Here is a 21970-nt window from a genome sequence, read left to right on the forward strand (position 1 = left end):
TGACAAAGGTAGCCCATGAGGCAGGAAGAACATCATCGCCCAGGCCTGAGACAACCCCTTTGGTCAGTGATATAGACATGGAACAACAATTTGCTAATGTTCATTATTCTGTGTGCAAATCATTACAAGTCTTATCTGATTCCACACAGCAGCAAGGTAGGCCAAATTTCAACCAGTGTGTCTTCCTAGATACTGAAGGAATTTTGGACCTCATCTCACCTGTAGAATGTCTGCATGAGCCACATCATCCAACCACAGACCCCAACATATCGTCAGCTACCCCTTCTGACAATAAACAAGGAAGTTCTATTCAGCTACTGACATGGAACATAGCTGGATGGAAGAATAGAATGTCAGATGGAGATCTGATGAAATTTCTCTCCAAGTTTGACATGGCTAACCTCTGATGATGAAGTTGCTCACCTACCAGGCTTTAGATCATGGTCTATACCAGCGTGTAAATTCAAGACAATAGGGTGGACCAAGGCAGATTTGGGCTGGCAAGGGCAGGAACTGGTCCTCAGAGATGACCCCTTCTGTCTCCTAGCTATTCAACTTAAATACAAATCACTTGAAGTAGTGCTATTAAATGCATATCTAACCCCATATTCCTCTCCTGGCTTCTCCCCTGACATCTGGGTGCAATTAGAAAAAACAGTCTTAGAGATAAATATAAAACATCCCAAAGCCATTGTGATTCTATTGGGAGACTTTTAATGGTAGGGTGGGGGCTTCCTTGTATGACTGTGCCCACTTGGGCATCATACCTGAGGACTATCAAATGACCCACCTTGGTACTCCAAAGACTCTAAAAGGAACATGGCAGGCTCTAAACTGATCTCCTTAATCTATACATGCAATCTTCAGATCCTAGAAGGCAAGGACAGTTGCCTTATATATCCCTTGACATTCCATGCTGGGAATGCAAGCAGTGCCCTAGATTATATATGTGTCTCAACAGACAAAATTGGCTTATTCTCAGGCATTCAAGTTTACCTGAGGGAAGACAGGGACCATCAACTGATTGCAGTTAACTTTTATGGCAGTTCTGATTTAAGACAATCCGTACCACATGAAGTGAGGCAAGCTAGGAGTCTCAAATGGCCTAAGGTGGATGCCAGTTTTATGAACTCTGAAAGGGCCCAGTCCTGGGTGAAAATAGTTGTTACATCTACTCAAGATCCAAACAAAACATTTACCAGATATGCCAATTTGTCTTACATGTTAAGGAACTTTTTAATAGAAAAATTGCCAGCTAGGAACCAACAGCACACAAGATCTAATTGGTTTGACCATGATTACTCTCGCTCAGGAAAGATCCTAAAAGCAGGCATGCGTTTGGTCCAGAGAAACCCCACACCAAACAATCATGCCAAGATGTTAAAGCTCAGATGTACTTACAAGAAACTAATAGGTACCAAGAAGGTTCAACACACAGCTACAGTTTGGTCTGAGCTAGAAAAGTCAGCAAAAGGGTCCAACTCAGTCATATTTTGGAATATCATATCTGGCATGCTGAAGGAGCATAAACTTCTACTTGAAATCCCCATCCCAGCTACAGTTTGGGAGGACTTTTATGCTAACTTATTTGCTAATTCCAAACGAGAACATCCAGAAATGATGGCTACTGAGTTTCTGACTCTTGATAATCTCCCTCCTTGGCCACCAGTGGCAGTGACAGAAATTAATCACATTATTCAGTCACTGAAATCCAATAAGGCACCTGGTGAAGACTTCCTACCCCCAGACTTTTCAGGACACGCATTGACTGGTGGGTTCCACTGCTGGCAGGGGTGTTTACATATATAGACAACACTGGCCATATTCCAGCAGGTTGGGAACTCTCCATCATTGTTCCCATACACAAAAAAGGAAATAAGGTAGACCCAAAAAATTACAGACCCATAAGCCTTATTGATATAACAGGTAAGATCTAGGCGAAACATCTCCCGAGAAAAATAGAGGATTGGGCGATTGAGAAGAATATATTAGTGGAAGAACAGGCTGGGTTCAGACCTGGGTACTCCACAATAGACAATTGCTTTGTATTATACCATCTTATTACCAAATATACATCAGATGGTAAACATCTGTTTACATCTTTCATAGATCTTAGTGCAGCATTTAAAAGTCATCTTATGGAAGAGCCTTGCTAAGTTAAATATGGAACCTAGACACTTATACCTCGTATACAAATACATGCCTGAAAGTCTGTACTGGAGTCAATGGCTCCCTTACACAGAGCATACCCATTTACAAAGGTGTAAGACAAGGGTGCATTTTGGCTCCAATGTTATTTAATCTTTATGTCAATGACACCCCAGGATTTCTCTGTTCTATGGATGTTCACATGCCAAAGATCCTGAACAGACGCATCAACATCCTTTTGTATGCAGGTGGCATGGTTTTGATGGCACACTCTCAAGTAGACCTGAGAAGATTAATGGTAAAATTTGGTGCCTATCGTGCTTCCAGTTTTCTTAGGAGTAAATCCAAAGTGGTGGTTTTTGGAAAAAGATGGCCCAAATACAATTGGCACTTGGATAGAGAGCCAATAAAACAAATAGATCTCATATTTAGGGATGGTTTTTACAGATACAGGGTCTTGGGCTAACCACTTCAAACAAAGTTCTATAAAGGCAACAGCAAGCTCCAAAAAGCTAACTAAATTACTTAGTTACAGCCACCCAAGTTCTCTGCTCCCCATTTTAAAGGTCCACAAGGCAAAAATCATACCACTGCTAACGTATGGTGCAGATTCATGGGGCCTATCAAAGGCCTCCTTACTGGAACAAAATCAAGCATGCTTTTAAAGAACTATCTTAGGGACCCACAAGAATACACCTGCAACAGCGGTAAGAGTTGAAGCCGGCACCCATTCCATTTATAGTCTAACAGTAATCAAAGTCTTTAATTACCGGTGGAGGATCCTCTCAATGGAACCTGACAGACTACCAAAAATGTGCCTTGAAGAATAGATGGCCACACTTCAGCCCACCACATGGATCAATCAACTTCTCCAAATCATCTCACATCTCAGCTTCTCAACACAATACCTATTCTCAGCCGGACATCAGGCCAAGGCAATATTCAAAGACTTCTGGATGTTAATGCCCAAACTGATATTGAGTCACTTGCAAACATCAGGTCATTGAAATGGTTGGCCAAAAATAAAATGTCCTTCCAAGCAGAAAAATATTTGAAATGGGTTTGACTCAATACCATAGGATTACTCTTACCAGAGCAATTTTCGAGCAGTTAGATTCTATGGTCAAAGATGGACGATTCCACCAAGTGCCATATCCTGAGAGAATATGTATTTGCGGAGCATCAGAAATAGAAAACATTGCACGTGTCCTGTTCAGCTGTCGATTATATGCCTCAATAAGGGCTCAGTACTTACAGACACTACTTGACAGAACCATATATTGGGACTCTAATGAAAGATGATCTTATTTCCTTCAGGGCACAAACAAATATGTAGCCATTAGAACTGTCAAATTTATAGTCAGGGCTGTCCAACAGAGAACATGTTTTATAGAACACATCAGGCTTGCATGCAAAGGTGATGAATTCACCTAAACGCATAATGTTTTCAATTTTAATATTCATTTTATTATATATCTGTACTATTTTATTCTACTTTTTATCCTTACTGCATTTATCTATTATATCTCACTGTGGTCAATTTTATTCTATTTTACTGTACCTCACTTTATTCCATTTTATTGTATCTTACTATGGCTGATGCCTATGCTTTGATATGGTCATATGACTAATCAATAAAGTATACTATATTTACTACAGTGCACTACCAGAGAGCTCAGAAAGAGTTGTAACTAGATTTTTATTCGGTCTCTCCTCATCACTGTGAGAGCGCATTGCCCAAATTTGAAATAATTTTTTAAATAAATCATGATCTCCCAGGGAACCCTAGGGTTCCACCGAACCCTGGTTGAGAAACCCTGATCTAAGTTAACATGGGTTGTTTGATTTGAGGTTTATGTGCTGTGCCTTTGTGATTTCCAAATGGTTTACAACTTAGCATTATGGGGGACCCCAGTGATTTTGTCATGTATGAAGCCAGCTGTCTGAAGTCAGTTTCTGAGTGGTGGTGTTGTTACCTTACAGCCTCTCTGTACACAGTGGGTTCGGATGGAAAACAACCATCTGAAAATAAGAAGAAAGTGGAGGTGATTGACCTGACCTTGGACAGCTCTTCAGACGACGAGGAGCCCCCCACCAAGAAAGTGTGTCCTGTGGCCATTGCGGCCATCCCGCCAGCAGCCGGACCTAAGGGGTAGGGGCAGTTGGCTTGGAGTGGCCATCCCTTGTTGCTTGGCTGGTTTCTCTTACTCAGACTTGGTGATGGGAAAGCTCTCGGAAGGAAAGTCTGGCTTCCTAGGACTTTAAAATTACGAATCTCGCAAACTTTGTCACGTCGGTGATGGGACTGGTTCATGTTTGGCCATTTCCAAAGCAACCTTTATTTCCATCCCCGCTCCTCTTGGTGGCTTTCATGGACACAAGATTTTGTTGTTGATTTTGCTGCATAGGACTGATGAGAACATCACATTACCAGGATTGTCGTGCTGAAATATCCAAATTTGGCATTGCTGTTTTTCAAAAATTTGGCTGGGAAGGAGAGTTGGGGGGCCTCTAGGAAGTTATCCTCATCTTTGACTTACCACTAAACTTTAAGAAGGACAAAACTATTTTGTCCCAGTTTTTCCAGCAAGGTCAAACTTCCAGCAGGTTGAGAGGCTAAAGTTGCAGCAGCCCCAACCCTTTAGAAATTGTCCACAGTCATTTGAATGGCTGTACTTTATTTCTGTGACCCTGTTCTGCAGGATGCTTAACCCACTCAGTCAGTAACCCACACTGATCTCCTGGCTGGTGGTTCTGGCTTTTCACACTCACATTAACTGGTTCAAAAGTCACTCTTTGGGGAATAGAGCATCTTCACCCACTTTCTTCAGGAAGAGCATAGCATCCCACAAGCCCCTGAATCAGAAGCGTATGGCAGGGCTTTGTCACTTCACTGGCTGTTTTCCATGGGCCAGGCTGGCAGCAGTAAATGTTGCAGGTAATTTGTGTTTGGGAGAAGTACCTTGCACTGGGTGATTTTGGCTGGGAGTTCCATAATAGAGAGGCTTGCTTTTTTTAAGCTTCTCTTTGTTTCTGGCTCTTTTTCTTGGGGGACCAGGAAGGTGAAGCAGGTTAGGTATGCCCATAATACCTCCTCATTGTATATTCAAGTTTTTTTAGGGGCTAAATTGAACTCTCTTGGGCTAATTCATCAGGTTAATGTATTCATTTGGGGAATCTTATAGATAGATTGCCTCCCAACCCTCCAACCCCCCTGAACAGAGCCTGGGTCTTCTGATCCTCAAAACAATCTTGCCTACTTTCACTATCCCCCTCTTTCTTCTTCCATTTTTTCCCAACACTACATATGAAGTGGCCTTGATCCATAAAAACTTAATATAAAATAGGTTAATTTTTAAAGCCTGGTGTGCAGCCTGCAACTGCATGGCACAACTGACCTCCTTTTTAGTGGCCTTTGGAATATTATATTGGAGTGTTGTATGCAGCCCAGATTAAATTTTTGTGAGATGGGCAGCCATGTAAATTTGATAGATAGATAGATAGATAGATAGATAGATAGATAGATAGATAGATAGACCGACCATAGTTGCTGAAAACTGCCAGAACACCAAATACCAATATTACAGTAAAACAAACAAAAAACAGTGGGACTCCCCAGCTCCTCCCACAATCTTGTGACCCCCAGTCCCCCAGAACAATTAGTTGTGGGCCTTGGGTCCCAAAGGCTGCTGCAAATTTTCCTTTTCTCCCAAAGAACCAATTGCCCCTTCCAGCTCCGATAACCTTTGCGTTTCCTTTCAGGGTTTTAAACACAGATCACCAGCCCTCCTCGGTGCTGCGGAGTCCTCCAATGGCTGCAGTGGGCAGTGATTACCTCTCCAGCCTCCCACTGTCTGACTACCACCCTTCTTATCCAGTCCCTTCAGACATCCAAGGTAATTTGGACCAGATAGCTTTCTCCCTTGGGCTCTCTTCCCTACCCGGGGAGAGCTGGAGGGCTTTTTTCATTGCCTTGGGAAGTGCAAGAACATTGTCAGAGTGTTGGTGATGCCAAGGGTGAGCATGAGGCCAGCAGAGGTGCTCAAGGCTGGATCAGACCAGGGGCCAATTTGGTACTGCCTTCCATATCCCATAGTGGCTACCTGGATGTGTCTGGCAATCCCAAGGGCAAGCGCAGGAGTCCTCTTTCCCCCCAGCTGGTATTTCTAGAGGCAAATCTGCAACAGGCAGATGAGTAGATGTCGCTAGCCCTGTGATCCTTTGAGTATCTGTCCTGCCATCTTTGCAAATCGCCCAGCTCACGGTCATGAGCGCATCTGGCAAAAGAGGCGGTGGCAGTTTTTCCACAGCCGCTTGCCCTGCTTGAGCCCCACTGCCATAGGCAGGACACTGGCTTGGTCTTGTGTCCCTGCTGCTCTATTCCTGCCTGTGGGGAGGCGGAGCAGGGAATAGGACCGAAGGAAAAGACCAAGGAAAGGGCTACAATGGCTTTTTCGCTGGCTTCACACATGGTGCTAAGCCCTAGTGGTGGGTTTCTTTGCATGTGCATGATTTGTGAACTCTGCCACTGTGGTTTGTAAACCAGGATTTCTGGTTTTGTGGGATGGGTGAACCAGATTGCTGGGTTTATTTGGTAGACCATGGTTAAAGTAGACCATGAGTCACACAGTGTGTAAATCTCTCCCTTTTTTATGACATGTTTAAAAGAATACCATAGTTTAGCATAAAAGAGAAAACCTTTTTCTCAAAAGTCCACTAACATTACTGCTATATCAGTGCCATGCCTTAAAAATGTGCCCCTTTTGCAATCAGCTGTAAAAATTTCTCAGACTACTGAGTGGCTGGATGCTGGCAAACCCACATGGTTGTGCCAGGTGTGTCCACAAAGGAAGGGAAGTGGTGGATATGCCAGGTAAGTCACGGAAGAAACACTACCAGTTTATCCAGTCCAACCTTGAGCTTCTTTCCCTCCACCCAGTCTCTGGAGGTCAGATGTCAGCTCCCATAAGGCACTGCCCCCATGCCTGACAGGGATCTTAGGAACTGGACTGCCATTTGAATTTTGGGGTGGCAGAGGGAAGCTGGTGCAGGGCATCCCTAACCAGGGAGGAGGAGCCCTGGAGAGAAAGAGAACTGAGGCTTGCTGCTCACTGATGGCAGGGGAGCCATTTATGCTAAGAGGCAGGTAACAAGGGCATGGCAGCCTCCAGAACACGGCTTGGAAGGGATGTGCTGTCAGGTCACAATGTTTGCTTAGGATTAGAGAGTCTGGAATTCACCCCAACCCTTGTTGGGGAGGTAAATTTTCTGGGGACAAAAAGTCTCCCTTTTACATGAGAGAAATAGTGAAACAGTATTAATTAGTTCGCCCTTCACAAAGGTAACCTGGGCCTCTGATAAAAAAGCCTTTCTGAGATGAGATTAACCCTCCCTCCCAACACACCTGGGAATGTGCTAACTTATTTGCTGGGTTCAGGCAATTCATGGAATCCTACAATAACCAGTCAGGCTGGGCTTGCACAACGTGCCGAATGAGAAGAAAACGAAGCAAGGTTAAAGCTCACCTGTCTTAGCAGTGTTGTAGCTTCTTGGTCTTTAACTGACTTGCTTCAGCTTCTCGTGTGAACACAGCCATCAGAGGGGCTGAGGCCCTTGTCTGGTTAGCTAGCCCAGATACTACACCTCTGTCCTGTGGTTGTTAACAACCCCCAGCTTCTTGCTCCCTTATGCTGCAGATCCTGCTCCAGCTGAAATTAAGGCCAGTGTCAGCTGGGAGGGGGCACTTGGCAACTAAGCCCTGTCCTCCTCGCAAGCTTCCATTCCTCTCCGGTCTCCTGTTGTGGCCCTGTGCCTTCCAAGATGACCATGGATTCTGAAGTCAAGAGGGGCAGTACAGGGGTGTTCTGACTCAGATGGGAAAGTGGAGGGGAAGAGAAGCCTTCAGTTCTGACACAGGCAGCCAGAGAACATAGGGAAAGCAGACTGCCCCCTTCCCAGAGGATGGGGAGGGGGGCCAAGTTTGGCGTCCCACCCAGAGGACTGAAGCTGAACAATATTGTTGGCATCCTACCGTGATTCCAATGTCTTCACTCACCCACCCACCACTTCCTGATTTGTTTTTTTTTTTAATATATTTTCTTTTCTTCCAATATGTTCATTTTACCATTAAGGTTACTTTCCCCCTTTTCATTTTTCTAGGTCTGGATTTGTTTTCCTTCCTTCAAAGTGAAAATCAGGTATGTTTTCTTCTCTTCCATCTCTCTCCCACCCATCCAATCTTTTCTCAAATCCATAGAGTAGCCATTAAAATGGGAGGTTCCTTTTTCTCTGCGTAATCAGTCTCACATATCTTTAGTTGCTTTGATAACCCAACAAGCTTACTTTTGTAGGTCTTCAAGCTGTTTCAAACTTGCAAGATTCAGAGTTCAAAACAGCTGTTGCAAGTGCTCTCAGCTCGAAGAAAAATTTTGTCCCAAGCTCTGGATGGGATAGGATGTTTCATTGCACCCTAGGGAGCAACTGAAACTCAAATCAAATCCTTGCTCTTTCATTTTTGGACACAGCGTTAGGTCAGATGATCCTGAGTGCCACCTACCAGCCAACGTACAGCAAAAGCAGCCAATATTAGTCTGTTTTAAAATACCTAGAGGAAACAGAGTTAGTTTGGTGTAGGCACCAGCTAGAAACCAGGAGGCTGCAAGTTCAAGTCCTGCCTTAGGCACAAAGCAGCTGGGTGACCTCGGGCCAGTCCCTCTCTCAGCCCCAGGAAGGAGGCCGAACCAAGCCACTTCTGAAATCTTGCCAAGAAAACTGCAGGGACTAGTCCAGGCAGTTGCCAAGAATCAACAATGACTTGAAGGGACAAAACACACAAACACACACCCAAAGGAAAGAAAACAGTGGAAGAAACTTTTGGGGTAATGAGTCAGTCCATTGCTAGCCCTTCATGTAGGTTTCAGTCTTGGCTGTAACCTTAGCTTTGGTCTTCCTTGTGGTTGAATAGGAGAGGTTCCTCTCATGACACATTCTTTTCCAAATTGGTTTTTCTTCATGAAGAGATTGTATCGAGGAACTGAAGAAGTGAATTGTGCTGCCCAGGTTTGGCAAGGCTCCTGCAAAAGGTTTGGTTCTGAGTTAACTCAGGTGTTGGTAACACAATGCTTTTGGGCAGTAGAGCATCCATTCCCCCCCCCCCCCAATAGTTCTAGCAGCCTCCACCCAATAAAATTGAAATGAAAATATTTTTTAAAAAAGTGACTGCAATCTTGTAAGATTTGTCAATTCTTGTGGATTTTGTTGTTGCCTGGGATCTTGCAAGATTTGGGGTGTTAGATCTTTGGAATCTTATAATAGATTGCAGGTTGTGGGGAGCGGGGAAGGGGAGCTGGGCTGAAAAATTACCCAGCTTAACTCTTGGTTGTGCAAGTAGTTTGAGAAGCTTGCCAGCGGGGAGGGGAGAGAGATTTGTAAAGTGTCTATCTTACTGCCGCTTCTTGTGAAATTCTTCCCTGGGAGCTGAGCTGACTAGACCGCTGTTGAAAACTCTTGGTGGGAACTGAGCTGAGCAGGACAGAGACAGCCGTTAGTGGGCGAGGGCGGCATCTCTTTCTCTGCTGGGCTTTCATTGTGCTCCCTTCTCCTTGTATTGCTTCTCGACTTTGGAAAAGATGTGTTATGCTCCATGAGAGGCAGAAGTCATTCAAAAATGGGGTGTCCTGCATGGCTTCACCTCAGATTAAGTTCACGTGCTACCAGATTCTGGAAGTCTCTTGGTGGTCCTGAGTAACATCCGCTAGCTGCGTTGAAAGGGCTTTGTGGGCGGCGAGGGCTGATAAAGTTCCTGTTTGCCAAAAGTCTTCCTGAACCTGGATGTCCTCAGATCTGTGGCCTTCAACTCCCAGAATTCCTAAATCTTCCAGACTGCAGCTAAGGATTCTGGGAATCGGTGCCACAGATCTGGAAGGCTGAGGCACCTTGCCGTGTATGTGGAGAGGAAGGGCAGGGGGCTTGGCTGGGAAGATGGCCTGCCCCAGGCTCAGTAAACCGGTGTGGTTCTCCTTTGGTGTGGGGAGCACAGAACTGAAGAAACGTGTGGGATTCGCCCACCAATGTGGCCAGAGGGTGAAGGAGTTGGACCAGGACTGGGGGCAGTCAGAATCACATCCACCCTCAAATTAGAAATTCACCTGGTAAGCAAGACACCCTCTCAGCCCATCCTGTTTTACAAGGTTATTCCCAACAGCTGCCCCTGTGGGCTGTTCCTTAATACTTCTGGATGTTTTATCCTCCTGGCACACCTCGCATGCGTCTTGGTCATTGGGTGTATAAGAACAGAAGGAAATCGCTAAAAAAAAACCAAAGGGAAAGGAGAGAAAAGCCATTGACTTGAGAGAATCCTGCAGTGAAATGATTCTGTTCTGAGAATGTTAATATCAGCCAGCCTGGTTCACCCTTAAGGCCATTTCTTGGCTAGAAAGCACTGATGATGATACACTGTGAGGCAAAGGAGGCCATTGCTGGACTGTCCACTTGGAGAACTACACAGATCACAACCTGAATTTGCAGCACTGACTGGACCGGGCTTTCCCCAAGCACTGGTGGACTGGCTGGTCCGGATGGCTTCAGACTTGGAGATGCCATTTTGTCTGCCTGCTTGTCCTGTTTGTCTGCCTGATCCCCATCTCATCTCACTGTACAGATGGCTGGCATCAAAGCAGACAGGCCCTCTGGCAGAGGCCTTGTGTTGATAGTCAGAAACCCAGATCTGGGGCTGCCAGCCCAGGATGTGCTGTGGGGTGCAGATTCTCCAGTTGGGCTGTGCTCTACGGAAACCCAATGACGTCGAGGCTGCTCTGGAGGTTGTTTTGTAGCAACCTGCCTCACTGCTGCACGGACCTTTTAACACCAGTTGGATCACAATTTGGGATGGCAAGGGCTTTGGATTCCATTGGCGTTGGCTTCCTTGTGTCTTCTCCCCACATAAGAATGTCAGGTGGCCATCTTCAGGATTGGAGTTTTGGGGGGTGTTAGTTGGAGGACTGTACCTGGGCGAGAGCCAGGGTTGAGGCCAGGCTTCCTGGTGATGTTTATGACTGCCTGTCTAGTGAGAGGGAGGTGAAGGGTAGATGAGTAGGTGAGCAGAGTGGCTGGAAACGGGGTTAGTGGGATGTCTGAGGAGCTTTTCCAAAGTTCAGAAGTCACCTGGGCTGATTATCATTTGGTGCTAGAGGGTAAAGAGCTTTACTGGTTGAAGGCAGGGGGGTCATAGACTGGGATGGGGGTGTGATTTGGGGACATGGAATCATGGTCATGACAGGCAGTGGAGGATATAGTGGAGGCTGAGAGCAGGCCACATAAGGAAGGAGGGTTCAGCATCTCTGATCGGACTCCCCTTCCAGCTTCAGTCCTCGTGCCAAGAGCTGGGCTGCAGAGCCTTGGAGTCCTGAGGTTGCAGCTGCTGCTGCTACTGAATGCTGTAACAAAACTGTTTTCATCCATGGTTTAATTGTGGATGAGACAGGAGACCTAGTTTGTATTACTGGAACCTGGCTGGGGAAGGAGGGTGTAGTTCTTCTTTCAGAGATCTGGGTTTGGCATCAGCTGCAGTCCCGTGGAAGGGAGGGTAGTAGCTGTGGTTGTCCAGAAGATTCTGCTGGCGTCAAGAGGGGCTACTCTTCAGGAAACCAGATGTGAGCCCTTGTTTCTGCACAGCAGCATCTCTGCCAGGGCTGTTCAACTTGATCACTGGGGTGGCAATCAATTAGTAGTGTTGGGGGAGTTCAACTTGCCTTCCTTGGGGAGGGGTCTGGAGTAGTCCAGGAGTTCACAGCTGGCAACCATAGACCTGACCCAAGTAATTGAGGGCCTGCTGTCCATGAGAGGTTGCACATTAGATCTGGTTTTTGTCTTGGGCAGATTCATCGTGGCAGATCCGAAAGTTGGAGGGGGCACATTGAGCTGAGTCCCTTTTCATGGACAAATCACTCTGATTGCTATGGAGCTTTGTGGTGTGAACCTCCCTCTCCACAGAGGAAGATCAGTCTGCGCCACATGCATAATGGATCCAGTGGGCACTTTGGGAGTTCCCTGAGGATCTGGTGGGCAATTTAGAGAAGACCCTGATTGGAGTAACAAAGTGACCATGGCCCTTGACTGGATGGTACCAGTGCAGCCTCTCCCCTCTCACAGTTCCACTGCAACTCCCTGCTTCGCTGAATTACTCAGGGAGATGAAATGGCCGGGGAGATGCCTCAAGCATCGCTGAAGGAAGATGATCGCCAATAACATCTGAAGAGCTGCCAGGAAGATTCAGAATTGGACAGTAGTGGGACAGTGCTGATGTAGATAATTGGGGCTTTGTCCTGTGTGGTGATCTGGGATCAGTTTGAATTTGTGAGTCCTGAGGAAGCACATAGGGGTCTCTGTGGTGTCACTTCTGCCACCCTACAATTGGATTCCTGCCCCTCTTGGTTGTTAAGGCTTCTCATGAGGTGGCAGGAAGTGGATCCAAGCAGTAATCAATGCTGCTTTGAGTGAGGGGGGTGTTCCTGTTACCTCTGAAAGAGCGCTTGGGAGACCCCACTGCTGCAGGAGTGGCACTGGTTGCCAGATGGCTTCTGAGTGCAGTTTGAGCTGCTGGTTGTCACATTTAAGGCTCTAAATGGTTCCACACCTGGTTATTTGGGAGACCACTTTCTTTCATGTTGATCTACCTGTCCGATCAGGTCGAAAGGGGTCAGCTCTCTCCAATTCCTGCTTTATGAGAATGGCATCTGACTGGGCCTCAGAAGCAGGCATTTTCAGTCACTGCTCCCTGCTCTGGAATCGCCTCCCCATGGAGATCTACTCAGCTGCTTCTCTTCTGGGTTCAGCAGAGCAGTTAGAGCTCAACCAGCGCAAGAGGAGGCATGTGGTCATTGAGGAGGGTGGATGCATGCTTTTGTATATTTTATTTCTTTCTTTCTTTTGGCATACTTTTGATACTGTTCTTGATTTGTTTTATTGGGGAGAGGGGTTACTTGGTGATCTTTTTGATGGTTGGCTTCCTAGAACCTGCTGGAATGGGTGACGTACAAATAAAATAATTAAAAATAAATAAAACAGTGGAGGAGGAAATGCTAGATGGAAACTTAGTTGCTGGAGGGAAAATAGAATGGAAGTCTACTAACAGTCATGTTTTGGGGCTCAGCTCGCTGCCCACTAAGTCCACTGGCACCCTTGCACTCATTCTGCCCCACGACTTGCTTGGGAGGGGGGGCAGTGCAAGCATTCAGGGAATTGTAAAGCATCCTTCCCCATCGGTCAGAGAGGAGCTCTGTGTGGAGAAAAAGGGTTAAAACTTCCCCAAGTTCCTTAATCCAGAGCCAGCTTCTTTGCAGTTGCATTTAGGAAAGAGAAAAAGGGGTGGGAAAAGGCAGAAGGGCATAGAGAGTGCCTTGGGGGGGGTATTTATTGGATGTTTCGCTTGTTGTTCGTTTGGGGGTGACTTTAAGTCAGTTTTGAGCTGGCAATTGCCAGACAGGTCTGGAGTTACTTGGCAAGATTTTGCCCTTGCCTCCTCCTTGCTAAGGCTGAGAAAGAGGGACTGGCCCAAGGGCACCCAGCTGGCTTTGTGCCTAAGGCGGGACTAGAACTCACAGCCTCCTGGTTTCTAGCCTGATGCCTTTAATCATTACATCAAACTGGCTCTTGCATGGGGGGGTGGGGAAGATACAAAATCCTTTTGTCTTTTTCTTATCTACTAAACAAAAGCTACTCCTAGATCAGAACTCATTCAGCTACTAATAGATTTTGTTTAACAGTAGAAAAGAAGAAAATTAAGCAGGCAACGAATTACTCTGCCAGATGAGGCTTGTGGTTGAATGCTCTTGGAAATAGGGAGCAGGGCCTTGTTCAACCTTTCGTGTTCCAGAAACATTGGACCCCCAGAAGGCTCCCAGCATGGCCAAAGTTGGAATCCCAGGCAGCAGGTTGGGCAGTGATTAATGTACCTCTCTTTCAGCCTAAGTACTCGTGCATAGCAAGTGTGCTATAGGCAGAAAGGCAGGATAAAAATTGACATCATTATTGTTGTTATTGCTATTACTATTATTCTGCATTGGGGTAAGCAGAAAGAAATGATTTTCTCTTCCTCTTGCAGCACTACAGCCCCTCGGTGATCACCTCCCTAGATGAACAGGACACCCTGAGCCACTTTTTCCAGTATCGTGGACCCTCCCCACATTTCATGAGCCCCCTGGCTCCAATTGTGGTGGGATCCCACAGTGGGGTAGGTTCCCCCACCGGCAGCCGCATGAACAGCGTTGTCTCTTCGCCTACAGCCAGCCTGCGGGAGAGCCACGGCCACAGCGGCACCATGGGAAGCAGCCCGGCTCTGCCAGGGTGCCGACCAGATATCATCTCTCTGGATTAAAGGTGGGGCACCCTTTGGAACTGTGTGCCGGGGAGAGGGGGCTCCATTCCTCTCTGGAGGGAAGAAAGCAAGCAAATTTCGGCAAGTGAGGATCTCGTTGGCAGCTCAGAAGAAAGACACTTGGCAGAGCTCTTTTACTTTGCGCGTGCTGCTGTTCTGTGGCAAGACTGGAAAAATCGTGGCATTGGCAGTTTTTAAAGCTGGAGACTCTCCTGAAAGCCAAGCTTCTGATCCCTTGTGGCTGCCCTGAATCCGAAGAATCACAGCTAAATTTTGGTCATGGGATACTTGAGTCAGCAGGGACTAAGTGGGCATTCGTTGACATACTGTAGTCTCTCCAAATTACAGAATCCTGGACTTTTTCTTAGCTATGAAAACTAGGTTTGGGATGTGCAGGATTGGATGCAGCTGCAATTGATATCGTCAGCATACAGCAGACATGAGCATAAGAGGCATTTGAAATTCAAGATGGCTGGAACTCAGAACAGGTGGTCATGACCCTACTAGAGCTGGTTCATGGAACACATCCACTGGATTGGGACAGCACTGGGACGCTTCTGACAACATCTGAAGGCTGTGTTAAGCTCCACGTTTGATTTTGAAGCTTGAAATGTTTTGAATTGGAAACATTTTGCAAGACACCAGAAATTGGCTCCTTCTAGTATTAAAACAAACATTCTTTTTAAGGATCCTGGGCAGGAATATCACACTAGACCAACTGAGGCCAATGTGAATGTTTGCAAGTTCTTCGATTTTCAGAGCTCTGTTGGGGGAAGGAGTACCTGGCAAACCCTTCTCCACACATGAGAGCTCTGTGCGAACCTTCCAACCAAAGTTCTTTTCCTACCCCAATTTATATTTTCTGTACTTATTTCATTACTCCTGCCCTATACTAGCCGCCTATTTAGAGGTTCGAAGGTATAAAAAGGGAATTATGAATTTTACCCAGAAAAATTCACTGCTTTCTGTTCCTCCCCATTCTATATTTTTACTAGGATTTAGCCTTGATTGGGTTCACACATCAGGTTAAGCCATGGTGTAGCTTTTTGATTCTCAGTGATGCAGGAACCTGGCTGTTGTGATTTGCATGGTATAAAATAGGCAGCTAGGGTTTGTTCAAACCATGGTTACAATGAACATGGCTTAGCATGTGTTCCTTGTTAACTATGGTTTCTTTATAAAGCACGTGAAGACCGTGGTCAGGAGGCACCTAGGCTGCCTAATCATGGTGCTTCTCAGCCTGCATATAACACTGAGTTGGCATCCAGGTAGTTTTTGAGGGGCATATTTCTGTTCCAAAAAGTGGGTATGCCCATAACAAAAATGAATTTGAATTCATTTACCATTTTAATTTAAAAACTTCATTTTAATTTGAAAAATTCTCCCTGCATATTTAAAGATTTCTCTTTCTGTCACAATTTAGGATTATCTTTTGAGGATTTAAGCTGTACTATACATGGGTACTATCAGTCCACCAGAGGAGAAGACATTTGTAGTATGAACATTACAAGAAACATCAGTGTCTGCTAAGGAGTGGCATTATCTTCAAAGAATGTTTGCCAAAAATTCCTATGGGTGCCCATGCAGGACAGGTTCTTTTGTGCCCGCAGGGAGGCAGGTTCATTGAGAAGACACCCGGGCAGCCTGGGAAACTTCCCTGTTTCTCCCTCAGCAGCTACATTTGCTCATCTTTGCTTCCTTCCAGCTACGACTTCTGTTCTGGAAATCTGTTTGAAGGGATGGGTCACACTGTCCTGGTGCAGAAGATCCGCGAAGGACATCTTGCCGGAGTTCTGAGCAGCCCTGAGGCGTAAGGCTTGAATCCCAGTGGTGACTTCTGCAAAGCCTCTTCTTAGACACTCCCAGGTTTGGATTTTCTGAGCCCAACCAGGGCCGCAATCCAGCCACTGCAGGGAGCTACTGGGAATGAGCTGGGAGGTTGGTGGACTTTTAGGACCTTGGTTGGGGCCATTGTGCTTCCTGCCCAGTTCGACTGTGCTGCAGTGCTCCCCCCTGGACTGGACCTGCAGGGTGGCATCATCTTTGAAGCTTATTTCCACACACCTGGGTTGTGCTCGGATGCCAAGGGATCTGTCCACCAGCATGCCCTTAAAAATCCCAGAATTTGGTTGCTATTAGTGGTTATTACCAGTGACTGCCCAGTCGGTAGACTCTGGCTGTTACAATGTATTTTTTTACACTTTAGATCTAGAATTTCCACCCTCTTAAAATATTTCCTACCAATCCTGTACAGAAAACAAAATCTATCAATCTCCCTCTCTCTATATATATATAATAATAATCTATATTTTCAGTTTTTGTACATAATGCAACTCCAAAGATCTTTCTGTGTATTTTTTTTCCTTTTCTGAGGACTAAATGAAGGTTGCATCATCCTTTGCACACATGTGAGCGAGCAGGGGTCAGTGCATCATCCATTGCACAGCTTATTTATGTATTTATGTATGTGTTTTGGGTTATGTGTGTTTTTCAGTTCAAAGCAGGAGCTTTATGAGTCTAGCTGCCTCAGCCTGCTCTTCCGCCGCCTCAGCCAGCCAGAATGGTTGAGCATCCACCACAGAAGGTCCTGCCGGTTGTAGCTGGGGGAGGTGGCAGTGCAGTCGGATCTTCCCTAAGTGGAATCAGTGGGAGTGAAGGTGGTTCTGAGGTGGAATGAAACAGTAGGTAACTTTACAAAGCTTCCCCCTTCAAGGTGTTTGCTTTCTGTGTTATTTGAACGCCTGGTTCCCAAAGTCTTGGTGGAGAACACAGAATTCGTATTTTAAGAGGGCTGTGGATTAATTTTAACACTGTGTGTCGCCCACACCTCATCATTTTGTGACTTCTCTTTCAAGTCATTCTGTTTTAATAAAGAAAAGGGAATGTGTTTTTAGGGCACCTAAAGTTTTCCTAGAAATTCCCAGGAGATAAGTGACCTCCAAAATAGTTTCAACCCCTCCTTTCCTGATTGGGGTAGCTTCTGGGTCCCAGCAATGGGAAGACAATTTAATAGTTTGAGCTTTGCAGACAGATGTCTTTAAGGTCCATATCTAGCTGATGAGATTCCCCAATCTGTTGCCCCCCAAAAGAGCTGGGACCCCCCACTTAGTGTGGCAGGAAGTGGCTTGGGATCTGAGAATTGTGTTCCCAACCCTTCTGGAGGGCACCACAGTGTAGGAGGAGAAATTAGTAGATGAGGTAAAGCTGGAAGAGTGACCGTTGCCCCTGCAATTAAGAGAGCCAGCCCAGAGAGGTGGGTGTAAGTTTCCTGGGTCAAGGGCCACAGGTGGTCTTGAGAGCCACGCTGCCACAAGTAGGGATGGGACCAGGATGAACACTCATTATTACACTTAAATTTAATTAAAATAACATGGAGTTGGTCATATGCACTGTTTCAACTTGGGACACCTTAAGCTAGGAATGATCTGTTTTGAGGTGGGATCATTTCTGGATCTAAAGTACACAGGATGTTCAAGCTGAGGATGACCTTTCCAAGGTCAGAACACCTCCAGTCAATATGATTCCCCCTTTTAGTTCATATTATTAGTTTGGTAATAATTTCTGGAGTGGTTCTGGTAGCCACTCACCAAACTCTGGCACTGTTTCCCAACCTTGGCAACTTCCTAGCATATGGCCTTCTGTACCCAGAATTTCCCAGCCAGCATGGCTATTGCTGAGAATTCTGGGAGTTGAAGTCCATACCTCTGAAGGTTGGAGAAAACAGGACTAGATGGACAGGTTGGCCTGGCCTACCCAAAGCTGAGATGTTTGTTTGGTGTACAAAACCTGTGAGCCAGGTCTTAAGTAGGCCTTCGTGTTTCTACCTTCTCAGCGCTCCTTGAGGCTAGATGAGTCTGAAAAACTCATCAGCCTCCCTCCAATACCAAGATCAGAGGCTACTGTGAAATGTCCATTGTCAATTTTAAAAAGCAAAACTTGAAATTAAGCAGTCTTGTAGTTTACCTCTTGACCAGTTGCTTTTTCTTGAGGCCTCTGAACTGTCACCCAGCTGGAAGGCACTGGAAACGAGAGGCACTTCACACTGCTTTTCTGCTGGAAACCCAGGAGAAAAGGTGGGGTCCACTTAGCTAAGACACAAGCGGCCCCATTCTGCCTAGCTGGAGAGGGCACACTTCCACATGTTTCCTTTGCATACTTTTCACTTAATTGGTTACTTAAATATTGCTAATAGATTGGAAATTACACAACACGGGGGGAAGGATTTTTTTATCCCAACTGGAATAACTGATATGGTTGCTATTTTGTTTCTTGAAACATGATGGCTCATTTTTGAAAGGCAGGGTCCCTCACCTTTTTCCGTAAAGGATAGCTAGCAGTGGGCAATTGAAGAAATGGACATTCTGGGTCAAAATCCCATTTCCAGTCCTTTGAGGGTAGGATAGGAATTTGAGCATAATATTTGGGCTGCCTTGGAAGCCAGGCCAGAAGGGCTCAGAGAGGACATTGGGGAGCACTTTCCCCTTCTCCAGCCCCAGAAACCCAACCACCCTCTAATCTGCAGGCTGTCACATTCCTTGTGGGCATCATCAAAGCATTCCAGATGCCTTGGAAGCATCTCAACTTGGTGTTGGGTGAAATGGGTGGCTTGTCTTGCCATCAGCTGATGCTCTGGCACTTCATCTTCCAGGGAAAGGCTTGGACAGGAGGCCTGGCAAGGAGGATAGGAGTGGCAAAGGCTGAGGCACATTTTGTACATCCTGATGGCTATAGTGGGTGGGTGGAGGAGGCTGACCCAGGTGGTATTTAAAAGCAGACACCCCCTCCCCCCAATCCCCCTAGTGGAACCGTTCTTCTGTCCCTCTGAGGAGGGTTGGCTTGCTATGCCAAATCTCTCCTGGGTTTATTTATTCTGTCATATCTCGTTTTTATCAACGCAGAGCCATGCTGTATATGCAAAGTACCTTTTTAGAGAAAATATAATAAACAAGTTGCAAAGAGCTGTGGTCCCACATCATTGATGGCAGTGGTGCCGAGCAACAGTGAGGGGAATGAGGGTGTTTGGCTTTCACTGCAAGCATCTTCTCAGGGTCTCCCAGGAGCCACTCTGGATGGGGTGGCTTCAGAGATTATGCTTCAAGGGGGGATTCAGGACCATGGTTCTCACCCTCAAATGCTGTGTGCGTGTGCAAGAGGGGGATGTTATACGGACTCTACCAAGTATGGCTTAGTCAACAAAACAGGATTGAGCAAAGCTGTAGTGAGTCCAGCCTTCTTTCTGGTTGCCTTTCACAGAACTGCTACATGTTCTACATTTTACCAGGTTGAAAGGATGTGGTCAGCATCAGATGCTGTACTAAGCTCTACATAATTGGTTGCATTTTGCCTACAGCAGTACAGTGGGGCAAAAAAGTATTTAGACAGCCACCAATTGTGCAAGTTCTCCCACTTAAAAAGGTGAGAGAGGCCTGTAATTTTCATCATAGGTATACCTCAACTATGAGAGACAAAATGAGAAAAAAAATCCAGAAAATCACATTGTCTGATTTTTAAAGAATTTATTTGCAAATCATGGTGGAAAATAAGTATTTGGTCACCTACAAACAAGCAAGATGTCTGGCTCTCACAGACCTGTAACTACTTCTTTAAGAGGCTCCTCTGTCCTCCACTCATTACCTGTAGTAATGGCACCTGTTTGACCTTGTTATCAGTATAAAAGACACCTGTCCACAACCTCAAACAGTCACACTCCAAACTCCACTATGGCTAAGACCAAAGAGCTGTCGGAGGACACCAGAAACAAAATTGTAGACCTGCACCAGGCTGGGAAGACTGAATCTGTAATAGGCAAGCAGCTTGGTGTGAAGAAATCAACTGTGGGAGCAATAATTAGAACATGGAAGACATACAAGACCACTGATAATCTCCCTCGATCTGGGGTTCCATGCAAGATCTCACCCTGTGGGGTCAAAATGATCACAAGAATGGTGAGCAAAAATCCCAGAACCACATGGGGGGGGGACCTAGTGAATGACCTGCAGAGAGCTGGGACCAAAGTAACAAAGGCTACCTTCAGTAACACACTATGCCGCCAGGGACTCAAATCCTGCAGTGCCAGATGTGTCCCCCTGCTTAAGCCAGTACATGTCCGGGCCTGTCTGAAGTTTGCTAGAGAGCATTTGGATGATCCAGAAGAGGATTGGGAGAATGTCATATGGTCAGATGAAACCAAAGTAGAACGTTTTGGTCTAAACTCGTCGTGTTTGGAGGAGAGAGAATGCTGAGTTGCATCCAAAGAACACCATACCTACTGTGAAGCATGGGGGTGGAAACATCATGCTTTGGGGCTGTTTTTCTGCAAAGGGACCAGGACGACTGATCCGTGTAAAGGAAAGAATGAATGGGGCCATGTATCGTGAGATTTTGAGTGAACACCTCCTTCCATCAGCAAGGGCATTGAAGATGAAACGTGGCTGGGTCTTTCAGCATGACAATGATCCCAAACACACCGCCCGGGCAACGAAGGAGTGGCTTCGTAAGAAGCATTTCAAGGTCCTGGAGTGGCCTAGCCAGTCTCCAGATCTCAACCCCATGGAAAACCTTTGGAGGGAGTTGAAAGTCCGTGTTGCCCAGCGACAGCCCCAAAACATCACTGCTCTAGAGATCTGCATGGAGGAATGGGCCAAAATACCAGCAACAGTGTGTGAGAACCTTGTGAAGACTTACAGAAAACGTTTGACCTCTGTCATTGCCAACAAAGGATATATAACAAAGTATTGAGATGAACTTTTGATATTGACCAAATACTTATTTTCCACCATGATTTGCAAATAAATTCTTTAAAAATCAGACAATGTGATTTTCTGGATTTTTTCCCCCATTTTGTCTCTCATAGTTGAGGTATACCTATGATGAAAATTACAGGCCTCTCTCATCTTTTTAAGTGGGAGAACTTGCACAATTGGTGGCTGACTAAATACTTTTTTGCCCCACTGTATGTGCATTTGGTAGTTATACATGAAACTGCTTTGGTTCACACCTGTAGCAAACCAATTGGATTTCAGACCTGCGGAACCATTCAGGATTTTTTGTTGTTGTAGCAAATTGCAGACAAACCTAAAACCTGCAGGGATCCTGGAGGGATTTTATAGGGTGGGTAGGGCAAAGTGCTGCTGCTTCTCCTCCTTCATCAGCTCTTGCCTGGCATATCCCGCTGACCCTCCTGCTCTTCCTCCTCCCCTCCAAGAAAGCCTCTCTCTTGTTCTCTCCCCGCCTCCCTTCGATGCCACCACCAATGTCCTTAGCGATTCCCTGCTCTTATGAACTTTTGTTTCACAGCTAAAACAAGCAGTCTTGTTATGACCATTAGTGAGACAAAACATGAGTGTCCAGGCCCAAGACACTCCAAAACAGCTGTTGCACACATGGAACAGAACTCAGCTTTTGTGGCTTCTTAAACCCTGCTTTATGGCAGCAAGTTGTGTGAATCCA

General features: G+C 45.9%; 1 protein-coding gene across 3 annotated transcripts in view; it reads left to right on the forward strand.

The window, feature by feature from the left end:
• PIAS3 (protein inhibitor of activated STAT 3) overlaps positions 1-18783 on the forward strand; it is a 58709-nt gene extending 39926 nt beyond the window's left edge. For all 3 annotated transcript variants that reach the window (XM_007432335.4, XM_025169263.2, XM_007432333.4), the window contains 4 exons: positions 4132-4300; positions 5911-6044; positions 8308-8345; positions 14249-18783. In XM_007432335.4, coding sequence (XP_007432397.1) covers positions 4132-4300; positions 5911-6044; positions 8308-8345; positions 14249-14521 — 614 coding nt within the window. In that variant the 3' untranslated portion in view covers positions 14522-18783. The remainder of the gene's footprint in view (positions 1-4131; positions 4301-5910; positions 6045-8307; positions 8346-14248) is intronic.
• Positions 18784-21970: the final 3187 nt, after the last annotated feature.

Source organism: Python bivittatus, unplaced genomic scaffold (assembly GCF_059951505.1).
Source record: "Python bivittatus isolate LINGU-HERP-01145 unplaced genomic scaffold, Pbiv_v1 ctg000660_np1212, whole genome shotgun sequence".
NCBI classification, from domain to species: Eukaryota; Metazoa; Chordata; class Lepidosauria; order Squamata; family Pythonidae; genus Python; species Python bivittatus.